The following is a 12,767-nucleotide window of genomic DNA, read 5'->3' as shown; positions in this document are numbered from 1 at the left end:
GCACTCAAACCGCGAACCAAAAATCCAAGCCGAACCACACCGAACCAAACCGAAAAAAAATCGAGTTGACCAAAAAGTTAAAAATCGATCAAAAACCGAACCGGACCGGTTTGGACCGATTCCAGATCCGGTTCCATGTCTTCAAAAACCGAATCGGGCCGAACCGAACCGGTGAAACTAAAAGAATATATAATTTCAATATATATTTATATTTAATGCTATATTTTTAATTTCACTAAAAAAAACCTAATATTTATCCAAGTTCAATGTCAAAATATCTCTCTTTTCTCATTTTAATATTTATTTTTTATATGAATTGAATAATTTGTTAATTTTTAAATAAAAAAATAATATTTCAGTTGAGAATTGTATTAAAAAAATAATTTTAAAAAATAATTTTTATAATCCGGTTCAAAACCAAACCGGACCGAAACCGGTTTAAACCGAACCGGACAGTTTTTGAAATTTTTTTAATTAAAATCGAACCAAATCAAATCGAATGAATAGTATCGGATCGGTTCTAATTTGAGGCAAAAATCGGTCCAAACCGAACCGTGCCCACCCCTAGTCAGAACATAATCACGATGATGCGGAAGAGTAGTAGAGAATAAAGCAAAATTATACGTCATATGGTCAGTAGCTCATGAATCAATAATCCAACCTATATCACAGGTATCATGGGCATGGAAAGCCTTGCCAAAGTTACCTGGAGGCGGAGGTGTTGGAGTGCTTGAGACCGCAGTCAAAGTCGGAGGAGAAGTAGCAGTAAGGTGGCCATGCCCAGTGGTGATGTCAGCCACAAAAGTGGGGGCAACAGCCACATGAGCTTTGCTGTCCAGTTGTTCCCTTTTTAAATGCCTCCACTCTTTCTCCCAATCTGGTACCTCATGCACAATGGCGGACCTACAGAGGCGCAAGGAGGTGCAGTTGCACCTCCCCTCGCCGGAAAAAGCCATGGATGTGCTGGATTTTTGCCCCTTTGCTCTCTAGCGTTTTAAAAGGTGTTATCAAGGCGCATCTCGTTGAGTGCGACGATCTGAGGCCTCCTGAAATCGCAAATGGCAAGCTACACGATTGAGGCACACACTGTGTTGTAAAGGAGGAGTTGCAGAGGTGTCGCTGATGGAGGCTCTGGTTCACGAATGAAGAAGACGACCCTATTTTTATTTGTCACAAACGGCATCGTCCTTGATTTATGTTTAATGGTTTAAATGAAGTGTTTTTAAAAAATTCAAACTCTTCGTTTTTTGTGCAAACCGTTTCAAGATTCATTGTTTGGCTTCAATTACTTGGTTATTATAATAAATATTTCATTATAATAATAATAATGTAATACCAAAAAGCTTACCTCAATGCTCCCAATTTGAAGAAGCCCATCTGTCAAAAAAATTAAATAATAAAAAACAACAACGAAGAAGAGTCCTTGCACAATAATCTCAAATCACACTTTGATATTAGAGTTTTTGTTTAATTGGGATTTGATTGATACTACTTGTTTGTTGATCTAATCTTTTCACTGTGATAATATATTTTTATTATTAATTATGTATTTATTTTATCGTGCTAATCAATCTTTAAATTAACTAAGGGTCTGGTTTTCATAATATGTTTTTTATTGGGTAGTATCAAAATCATTATTGCCCCTCTCCTGAAAAATTTCTGGATCCGCTTCTGCTCATGCAATGCCCAGTTAGTGTCGATAGTATGTCTCTTTTCACCATAGTGATCACACTTCAGTTTGTCTTTTCTGCAGAAGTTAGGTGATGAGGCGGAACAGCAGAAGAGCCAGATCTTGGAGGCCGAGAAACCAAAGCAGTATTTTTGGAAGCAAACACAACAGCAGGTTCCCCAATCCTGTTGCCGGATCCAAGCATAGTAATCTGGCATTGATCCTCTTGAAGAACTATAAAAACTGCATTTTTGATACTTGAAACTTTATCACTCTGTAGAATATCACTGCGAGCCGTGTTATAAATATCGTTAAGGCTAGCCAAAAAATCATACACACGATCTGCCATACAGCAGCCTGAAAAGTCTTCATATCATCAGCACACTTCATCTGAAAATGACGTCTATTGTCCAATTCAAGCCAGATTGCCTTAAGTTCGGCAAAATATATAGAGACAGGACGACCCTCTTGCTTGAGACGAGTAGCCTGGCACCGCAGTTGATAGAGCTGGGATATGTCAGAGCCATTATAAAACATCTGATTAACAGCATCCCAAATTTCCTTAGCAGTAGGTAGAGTATGAAACATATTCAACAAACTGGGTTCCATAGTTTGCAGCATCCAACTTTTCACAACAGCATCATCAATTTTCCACTTCCCAAATTTCGGGTCTTTGGAATCAGGGGCATCAGTGTTGCTAGTTAGGTAACTCAATTTGCCTTGTGTAGTAGCATGGAGTTCGATCATCGAAGCCCATACCTCATAGTTGGATCCATTCAATTTGAATCACATAGGTAGGTTGGTGGACGATTCGGTATGAACCGTCACAATAGGAGTAGAAGAAGAAGAAGATTCAGTGACATCTGACATGGTGATAGATGGTGGCAGCGGCAGTAAAAGATTAGATGGCGACGACGATAGTAAGAGATATAAGACGGCACATGCTTAGGTGTATAGGCTAGGTGCAGCGGAAATAGGTATTTTTAGGATTAGGGTTTTGACGTTGTAGAGACGGATTGGAACCCGCTCTGATACCTACTCAAAATAATTAGGGTTTAAACTGATATGTTTATTCTTCTCTCAATAAGGAATATATATACTACATACAAAGCGGTTACAAATAGGAAATATGTACAAAATCTCCTAATTCTACTCAAATTAGATAATTACAATAAAATATAAATTATATTCCTAATAGGAACGTTGACTCACGCCAACATATATTAGGTCTCTTTCCAATGATTATCCTTGGAAAAAATAGTCAAATCAAAATAATATGAGCTTTTTATTATATGCCAAAATTGTTGAGAGTCTATCATGTGAGAATGTGAAAAATGTTCCACATTGAAAAGTTGAGAAATCTAGTAAGGGCTTATAAGGAGTTGAGCTACTCCCCTCTATTGTCAATTGGTTTTGAGGTGAAACCTCAACTTCCTTCATGATATCAGAGTGAGTTTGCCCACATGTGCAAGCCCAACAACCACACATGCTCCACGTCACTCAATATGAGTTGGCCAAAGTGTAAGGCTTGAAAATTCGTTACATGTATGGGGTGTAAGAGTATCAAGGGTGGTGATGCTGCCAAGTGTAAACAGATTGAACTATGAGCTATTAGCAAACTGTTAGCAAGCCATGTGTATGTCACGTGAGTTGTTAGGAAATTGTTAGTTAGCTCAATACACAGTTAGGCTGTTAAGTAAGATTGCTTAAGCTGAAAGCAATCTCCAATTGTATAAAACACGAATTACTGTACTGAACATTCATTAAGTGAAATACAATTTGATATTCATTCTCAGTCTCTCTCTATTATCTCTTTCTCTACACTGGTTCTTTATAGAAATTCTGCATAATCGTTTATATAGTAAAATGGGGGTGTGTGAGAATGTGAAGGTGAAAAATATCCCACATTGGAAAGTTGAGAAACTTAGTAAGGGCTTATAAGGAGTTGAGTTACTCCCCCTATTACCAATTGGTTTTAAAGTGGAACCTCAACTTCCTTCATATCCCACATTGAAAAAGGAGAATGACCTCTTAATCTATTCTCAATTGATTTTGACTTGGATGATCTTCTGTAAAAATAATTACTTGTTCGGATGATTTTTAAAGAAGGTTCCCCAAAACGAAAATCTAAAAAACAAAGGTTTAGATTATTGAATCCCGTTGGAAATGGGCCACACACATGTTAGTTCCATTCAATTGGGTATATCATTCATGACCCATATCACGTTGTAACTTTCATTGATGATGATGGCAGCAGCTGGATGCATTCATGGTTCCATGCACACATGCATGCATGTCTGCATACATATATATGTACGAATGAGGAAAAGCTATCACTGTAAAAAGCCTGCTAGGAGCTATTTGTTGCTGTTTGTGGGGATATGAGGATCTTTGAATCTCTCTCTATGTCTTTCGGGATGGGGGGGGACGGTGGGGTTGGGTAAAAATCGATAAAGTTGAAATCCAGAGTTGCTCTGGTGTCTGATATATTTTGGCTTTGGCTTTGCCTCCTCTAAATCAATCTCTCTCTCTCTCTCTCTCTCTCTCCTGTCTCTGTGTGTGAGTGCTGCTGATCAGTGCAAGCAAGTACGTACGAATTTAAAGGGAGGGCGGTGGTGAGGCCTTTAGCTCTGCTAAGTGCTGATCATGGAGCCTTTAATTTTAGATACACCACAACCTAACTTAACCCCACATGCACTCCCAGACCCATGTTGCATGGGCATGAGCAATTTCTTGTTCTTTTTGAACCACACAAAGGACATGCCCTGCAAAGAAACAAAAGGGATGGCCTGGGGGTGCTTAGAGGATGCACAGGGGTAATTGCCCTTCTTTTATCAATCAGTCCCCTACTATGCACTCTGATTCAACTCGGAAACAGACAAAGGACACTGCTTTGGATTGATTATCGATCCATTTGGACCCTAGCCTGTCCTCCCTCTCTATGTACACATATCAAAAGATGAGGTGTTATTTCATCCAACTAAGATATTGCTTCTTTCCTATATGCCAAGGCACATATATATACAAAGAGTACCAAAGACACTGGTAAAAAAACCAAATGACTTTACTTCTCTTTCCCTAATTTGGGTTAACAACGTTTGACATTCGCGGTGAGAGGAAAACTTTTTGTAACGCGAGAGATGAGTTGTAAAGTAAATCATGAAAAACCTAATACACAAATACAAGTTACAACGTGGTAAGATGCATGTCATTATGTGAATGCTGTGATTAATAATGACTACTCACTAAAAAATTGTTGTAATGTAATGTTAATAAAGCTTGCATTTCTTCTAGTGTAAACCCTAAATGTTAGCTATTGCCAACAAGATATTATTGGTTTAAACTACATGAAAAATAGGATCACGTTTTTAATTATATATTTGTGTCCATGACTGTTATTTTACCCGGTTGAAGGTGGAGAGCAACAATTATGTAATGGGGATAATACATTTTGCTATTTCCAGCCAATAACACAATAACACATAAGATTTTTCCACGTGTCATTGTGTTATTAATGAAGAATAGTAAAACAGTATTATTCCCGTTACAAATAAATTTTTTTTTGATAGAAGGTGTGCCCTTCCCTCATCCACAGACAGCCGTCGTTCGTTGCAATAATGATCTATTGGTCCCGCATAGGCATTAAATTAGGTTGTGCTCTGAGACCATTTGTAATGACCCAAAGACTCATCTAAAACTGCCAACTGAAGTTGACTTTTGGATTCTTAGGTCTTACTTCAATTCAATATATGAGATCTTTCTAGGGCATTTCTGACGTGGGATTCGGGGTATGACCTGTCAAACCACATATTACCACTATATATATATATATATTAGTTCCCATCTATTGAGAGATTTTTTAAATAATTTTATTTGAAGGACATCCTTTAGGATATCTTACGAATTTTTTTCCAACGATCCAAACTATCTATTTTTAAATTCTACATTCATATATCATCCTTGCAAAAAATTAGACCAATCGGAAACTGTTTCGACATCCAATTGTATCCCTACAAAATCAATGAACATAGTGCTTCAAGAAAGTACTTAAATTTCAATAACACAATTAAGTGGTCAAACAATATCGGATTTAAGTGATTTTGTAGAGATGATCTTTGAATGATTATTTAAAATATAGACAGTTTGGATTAGTGAAATATAATGCGGAGTGGATTCTACAAGGGTGTCCCTCAAATAAGTTAATTTGAGGGATCCCTCAATGGAAGGATGTCCGCAAATTATTATCATGCGGATGCCATTGTAAATAGAAAAAAATAAAATAAAAAGAATAGTAGAAAATACATGACGTCTGCACGATAATCACCTTCGAACGTCCGCATTGGAGAATTTCTATATTATATTTCTGCTTATTGAGCATTTCTATCACCAATAGCTCTTGATGCTTTTACTGGCCCATAGTCTACTTCAAGAATTAATGGCTCAAAAGTCCGTATAATATTCTGCTTAGCCTTGGAGGTGTTGGCCCATTAACCCCTTTCATGCGCCCCCAAACGGTTTCTAGGCCATTCCCACAATTGGTTCTTGTATTAGTTTGAGCTAAATTTAACTCTCTTTTTTCTCTTACCAGAAAAACAAACCTAACCCTAAAATCTACCACATCTCCAACCCACTCCAATGTAAATTGAGCTAGAGTCACGCAGATCTATCCGTGTTTCTTTGGCAAGGTTTATTTGGTTTTTGGGGTTTTTCTTTTTTCTTTTTCCCGTGATAACTGGCGGCTTTATGGTTAGAACTTTTACTAAGGATATAATGATGACAGTGAGTTTAACTATAATGCAATATACAATTACAGTGGTTGCTAACTTGCTATTTTGTTATTACGAAATTAAAGTTGATATGTTGTAAACTTTAATTTTGTAATAAATTAATTAATAGATACATGTTTTTTTTTTTTTTTTTTTTATAGATACAAGTGATATTAGAAGAGGGAAAAATCGAACATAAGACCTCATCTACAAGATAAATGCTCTTAACCGCTTTTACACGGTCCCTTACTAAGTATGTGTTATAATAAGTGAAGCGGTAAATATATGACATGATGGTGGACCGTCACACGAGTGACAGCAAATTCCCCAGCACTCCATTTTTATGCGCCAGACAATCCATCTTGCTTACAGGCAAGTTGCCCTCAATGACAGCATTGGAATGTTCTGAATCCACGCTATCCTCATTCCTCCCATTTGGAGTTGTCAATTATGCTGCTTAAAATACAAATAATTTTTTTCCTGTTTTTTTCCTTTTTTCTGAAACAAAATACATATGCTTCTGATTGTTCATGCCATGTTTTTGGGTGGTCGGTTCTCTGTTTTTTTTTTTATAAATGCAGTGGATTTATGAAAATAATGTAGCCCATCTACCGCATTTAAAAGACAAGAAAAAATCACAGCACGCGTTGTTTTGGCCAACAAAAATGCACTTCAACGGTACACAAAATGAAAAGACATTCAAACATCCCAGGACCACAAAACTCAAGCCACAACAAAATATCAGAAACAGATCCGTGACCAAGCCAAAGCCAAAGCCAAAGACCCCACTTCCTCCTAACTCAGAGACATTTGGGGGGATCTTCAAGGTCTAGTACATTTCAAATACCTCATATAGGAGAGGCCAAAAATGTACAAACATTATCATATCTTCTCTTCAGCAATTTGAAATGCAGCAGTGATGTAAAGTAGGAAGTTGCATTGTATTGAATTGATGAATTAATTGTCAATAGTACATAATTTAAATAGGTAATAAAAGAATCATAAATCCAGATAAAAATAAACGAGGAAGCCGTGGAGCATTGAGAACGTTCGAAAACGAAATGAAAAAAAGAAGAAAAGAATGTCAAACTTACTAAAGATTTATATCAACAAGACTAAACTTACAAACCTAAGCACTCATCCACAAACCTCTCACTAAGAAACCAGGCTCCGACAAACATAGAGGGGACACTGGCTCTGGAAAACCAAAACCTCTAGTAGAAAATGGGGATCAAAGTGCAGATGATCATCAGCAGCGTGAAGAACAACTTTGATTCATTGATAATGATTGATGTTGCTGAAGAGATATCTTCCGGCCTGAAAAGCAAAAGTGAAACGTATAATCAGAATTTATATTTTGTGCTACTCATTAGCAAGTTGAGATGTTTAGTACATATGGACCACAGAACATACTTCTGCAATTTGCTGAGGGCGCCACAAAATAGGGCATTGTCTGGTGCAGGCAACTCAGTTTTGTTAGTCGCTTCTGGATTGACAACTCTGATATAAGTTTCTTGGCCAAGATACCATGAGTCGAGGTTTTCAGCTCTAATGTTCCAGACTCCAACATTGTCCAGAGATATCAAGATTGCTGTCCATGCCCCAGGATAAACCTAACGAGAGAGAGAGAGAGAGAGAGAGAGAGAGAGAGAGAGAGAGAGTCAAGACTTTACTACATTACAAATATTTACATCTATATAAGTGTTGGGCATCAGCAGCTATTGCATGTTTATTAGATAAGCATGCCTATTTCCATTGGAACAAATAAAGCAAAACAGCTTAAAAGGTTGACAGCCAGTCAGCACCCTTGATGAGGTGAGCAACATGAACAAGAACATGCTTATTAACACAAAAACATGCCTACCAATTCTGTGATAGTAAGTAAGTCCAACTGACATATTTACAAGGAATTATTACGAATCAGAAAGAACAAGTTGACAGGCAAACTAGGAAAAGTTTAGGAGGACCGAAGTAAGATTAAAGCAGAAATATACCTGTACTGTGGAACGGGCTATCCCATCCCATTTATTATATGTGCCCCTGCTATTCTCTGTCCAGTCACCATAGTCCATCCTGCAATTAAATCAATGCCTGTTAAAACCACTGAGGGGGAAAATAAATTCTTACTTAGACATGCTTGACGCAATAAAGTACAAAAATTCCTACCCGACAACAAAAAATGCATATCCATCTACATGGTAGCTCTGCATCTTGGTGTCATTGTTCTGTAGTATGATTTCTATAAATCCTCTAAATGTTCCATTAATCACAGATGTTTCCAGTCTGGGTGCTCCCGTAAGTGGCCTAGTTGGGAAGTCAAGCTTATAAACACCCTTCAATTTTTTCCAGTCAGCAAGCCTGATTGGTGTAGAAGGATTTACAAATGAGATTCCGCTGAGCGTTGTCCGGCGTCTCCCATTGATCACTACAGGTGGCTTGTTTTTCAACACATAAACATCAGTTACATTGATTGAGCCGTATCTAAAAGACCCCTGTGGATTAGGGCGTGCACCACTAGCTGATACATTCCATCTGCAAAAAATTTCCAGAAATGTTTCAGAAAGAGATTTTATATGGATAAACCAGTCAGGAAATTCTTCAATTTCTATCATATTGTGTCCGCTAAAAACTCATACACATAGGTCCAATGTTTTTTCCCCATTTGTGAACACAAAATTTAAGGATACAAAAACATCCCAACCCAGGAAATCTCTTGAGCTTAAAAAAGGTGGCACTGAATTTTAATACAAAAAGATGAACAGAGAACAAACCTGATTGATCTTGCCTGGTTCATTGAGTAGGTTTTGTCAAATTCATCATTTGGTGCCTCTGGAAGGGGCCCAGCTGCTTTTCCTTTAGAATTAGTATAGTGCAGGATTGCAACTCCAGTAACTTTTTTCCAGTGTGTCTCATTCACAAATCTAGCACTTGCCACAACATAATAATCAGAACTTGCATTCTGATCCATGGTTACCAGAAAAGAAAAAGATTGCCCGACGTGTATATCTAAGCTTGTATAATTCTGTTGCACTGTATATGATCCCTCTGACTCTGCTAGAAGAAGATTATGGTTCTGGATCCTGAAATTTAGAGTAGCTGACACCCCAACATTGTGGACACGAAGACGGTAGGTTTTACCTGTCCAATATTACGTCATGGTCATTGGAAGTATGGAGGAATTCAGCTAAAAGTCCACAAGTTCACAGAAACAACATTATCGAAATTACTTATTGACATAAGAAATGACTTGCCAACTCTTTATTCTTGGATGTGAATTATAAAGCCCCATCATGTTATATTCGGTGAAATGCTATGTAACTCCAAAAAATAAACATATATAAAGTCATGAATCCTTTCCCACTAATAACCTAATTATTATTGACGGGCAAGCATTACGCTTTCACATCTGACACTAATTGGCAACGATCTCACACCAATCAGTAAATGAAGCAAACTGCAGTGCAAAAGCAATCGTTTCATGTGTATGGAACGAACATTATCTATTGTGACTAATTTTCCAGATACGGTTTTAAATGCTAGTATGAGTATGATTACTACTCCAAAAAAAAAATATTTTGAGAAGAAACGAAGTTTATTAAGCAAAAGAACACGGAGGTGGATAAGACAACCACAACCGAAGTTTATTACTACTCCAAAATAAAATCAAACAGCCTGCATAGCATGGTATAATTAACATATTTATCCGTGTCTGGCAGCTCACGACATATTCACATGCGCAGATCAATTCCAAATTCTGACTTACAACATTCAAAAATTGAACATTTTTTAGCACGTGATTTTAAATATATAGTTTGCTAAAATTGTTTTACCTGGTTTTACTTCAAATGTTGCATAATCGATGCCATCTGGAACAAGTGTACTGTTGTATTGGTAAGGACCTTTCCCATTGATAAGAACACCATCTGGTATCCCAAGGTCTTTCCCGGCATCAAGGGCCTTTCTCAAAGCCTACATTCCAGAAAAGGAACTATCATCATTAAACATGTTACACACTAATCTAAAACCTGTACTTAAGAAGGAAGTACAAAATTTCACTAAGCACTAACCGTATGGTTTCTTGTGTACCAGTCACCAATCAAAATGGTTATATCCCCATCTGGGGTTGCAAAAGGAATGGGAATTATAGCCCGGTTATTTATAATAAAGCCACCAAATCCTCCAGATGCTCTCTGAAGATTAAGAGAAGGAAAGTAAAAGAAGCTCCCAATCTGATCCTTAACCTGAAAATTGTAAGTCCAATTCCACTTTGGCGGAATTGGACAATTGGTTCCAGGAACCCCATCTTGCCATGAACTACGGCGTTGCTGGATTCCAGCCCTGTTGAACAAATCCAAATTCAGATAACGGAATCCATGTGTAATAAGTTATCTGCATGAAATTCATGTGCACATTACAGTAAATCCTACCAAGTAATGAGCAGATTCTCGTCCAATTTGTTCCGAACATTGACAATGACATTGTTGTTAGTAGTTACATTGATAGTAGGACCTGGAAAATTTCCATTAATGGCAATAACCTGCAAGGCAATGCAAATTTAGAAAGAATTACTAAAACCCCTAATTCTCAGTCTAACCTCAGCACTTGATATCACTGTGAGTTTGCAACTAATACACTAAGCTCAGATTTAACAGATCTGAAGATAAAGATTCCAACTTTATGAAATCTAAAGCAAACCCATTTGGCATTCATGAAAAACGAGCAGACCCACATCCACAACAAAAAGATGAGCTAAAAGTAGCAAGAGAAAGTGCATAATCTAGAGACAGAATGCAGCTACAGAAATAGAAAGAGAGAGATATAAGAATTAAGAGCAACATACCTGTTGAGGGACACCCAGAGGAGAAGCAGTGATGTAAGAGACCTCAAACTCGTGGTAAATATTTGGATCCTCAGCGGAAGAAAAGCTCGCAAATAAGCAAATGTGGACGAGAAACACAGCTAAGAAGCTCAAAGAAGCCATTTCCAGGACTTTAGACTGTTTTTTTCACAAATCAAAAGCCAATTTTTTTCCTTAGCTTTTGTTTGATTTACATTATCACAAAGAGAAAGAAAGAACAGGAACAAGGACAAAGCCGAGCCTCTAGAGAGAAAAACGGTAGAGAGTAGAGAGAGTGTGTGACAGAGGAGAAACAGAGAGAACGGCTCTTTTTTCTTTACTTTGTGTGTGTGCTGGTTTTTGGGTTTGGTTAAAATAAAAGAGTAAGACAGAGACACCGAGAGAGAGAGACAGAGGAGAGAGAGAAGATTGATTGGTTTTGAGGTCTGATCCCAAGCTAAGCTTTTGTCGGTAACCAGTCATCATCCACGCGAGCAAGAGAGATAAAAGTAAGCATTTTTAGAGACAGAAAGTATGCGAGGAAAGAGGGAGTGACAGCCAGTAGCCAGTTCACAGTTTGAACTTCTCACGCTCTCTCACCCCATAACTAACACCCACATTCATTTTTGACTCTTGTCTCTCTTAAACAAATAAAAAATCAGAGATGGTTACAACGTTTAGATCTCTCTGTGAAAGCGCCACATGATTGCCAGCCGTGAGCCACTGCCCTCAAATAGGGACCCCTTTCAATGTAGGGTGGGGTAGTGCTGATTGGATTACAACAGCTGATGACCGTTTGATTCTATACATTTTCAAGAATAGCAACTTCTACTTGGGGCTTGATTGAGAGTGCTTTAAGAGGGGTTAAAAGTGATTTTTGATAACCAAAAACATTTCTGACTGAGCATGACTGAAAAATTTACAAAGGTTTTTGGGTCATAGAATCACGTGCTAGAAGTAAAAGCACTTAAATTTCTTATGAAAATTTCAACATTTTTAATAAAAATGATATTATTAAAAATGTTTATGAGGAGAAGTGTTTCTATTTATATGGGTGGTGACAGGTAATTATGGAGGCCATGCACATCTCTTGACAAGAAACATATGGATAAGCATGTAGGTTAATTGTTGTGAGTTTCTGAGAAGCTTCTTGTTACTTTTTGTTTTCATCTAGCTATGAATCTTTATTGGAGGAATTATGGATGAAATGAATTGAGTTAATTTCCTTTGATTTCAATTTTTTTTTTCTTAGCTGCTTTAGGGTTCTATCATTTGATATCAGAGCTCTTGATCTAATATGGGCTATCTGAACTCAAATGACTTTTGTTACCAGCTCAAAGAGATTCTTCATATGGTTTGACTGCACCTTTTATTTGAATTTGAGATATCTTCACAATACTCATTTAATTCTAATTTGGGTTTTTTCTTTTGTTTGGAAGCGCAAATTCTAATTGGCGTTCTGATTGATGGCAAAATAAAATAATTGGCTTAAACA

The 12,767-nt window shown here is 37.3% G+C and overlaps 1 protein-coding gene across 1 annotated transcript; it reads right to left on the bottom strand.

Annotated features, from left to right (window-relative positions):
• On the bottom strand, window positions 7,353–11,769 carry LOC18777135 (monocopper oxidase-like protein SKU5). Its single transcript, XM_007211217.2, has 9 exons — window positions 11,276–11,769; window positions 10,863–10,972; window positions 10,503–10,773; window positions 10,266–10,404; window positions 9,207–9,573; window positions 8,602–8,967; window positions 8,430–8,508; window positions 7,849–8,048; window positions 7,353–7,752 (listed from the first exon to the last, which is right to left on the bottom strand). Exons 1-9 carry the CDS (start codon window positions 11,414–11,416, stop codon window positions 7,650–7,652), a joined length of 1,776 nt encoding a protein of 591 aa, XP_007211279.1. The 5' UTR covers window positions 11,417–11,769; the 3' UTR covers window positions 7,353–7,649.

This window comes from Prunus persica, chromosome G5 (assembly GCF_000346465.2).
Source record: "Prunus persica cultivar Lovell chromosome G5, Prunus_persica_NCBIv2, whole genome shotgun sequence".
NCBI classification, from domain to species: Eukaryota; Viridiplantae; Streptophyta; class Magnoliopsida; order Rosales; family Rosaceae; genus Prunus; species Prunus persica.
This window is presented reverse-complemented; position numbering and strand designations above follow the sequence as displayed.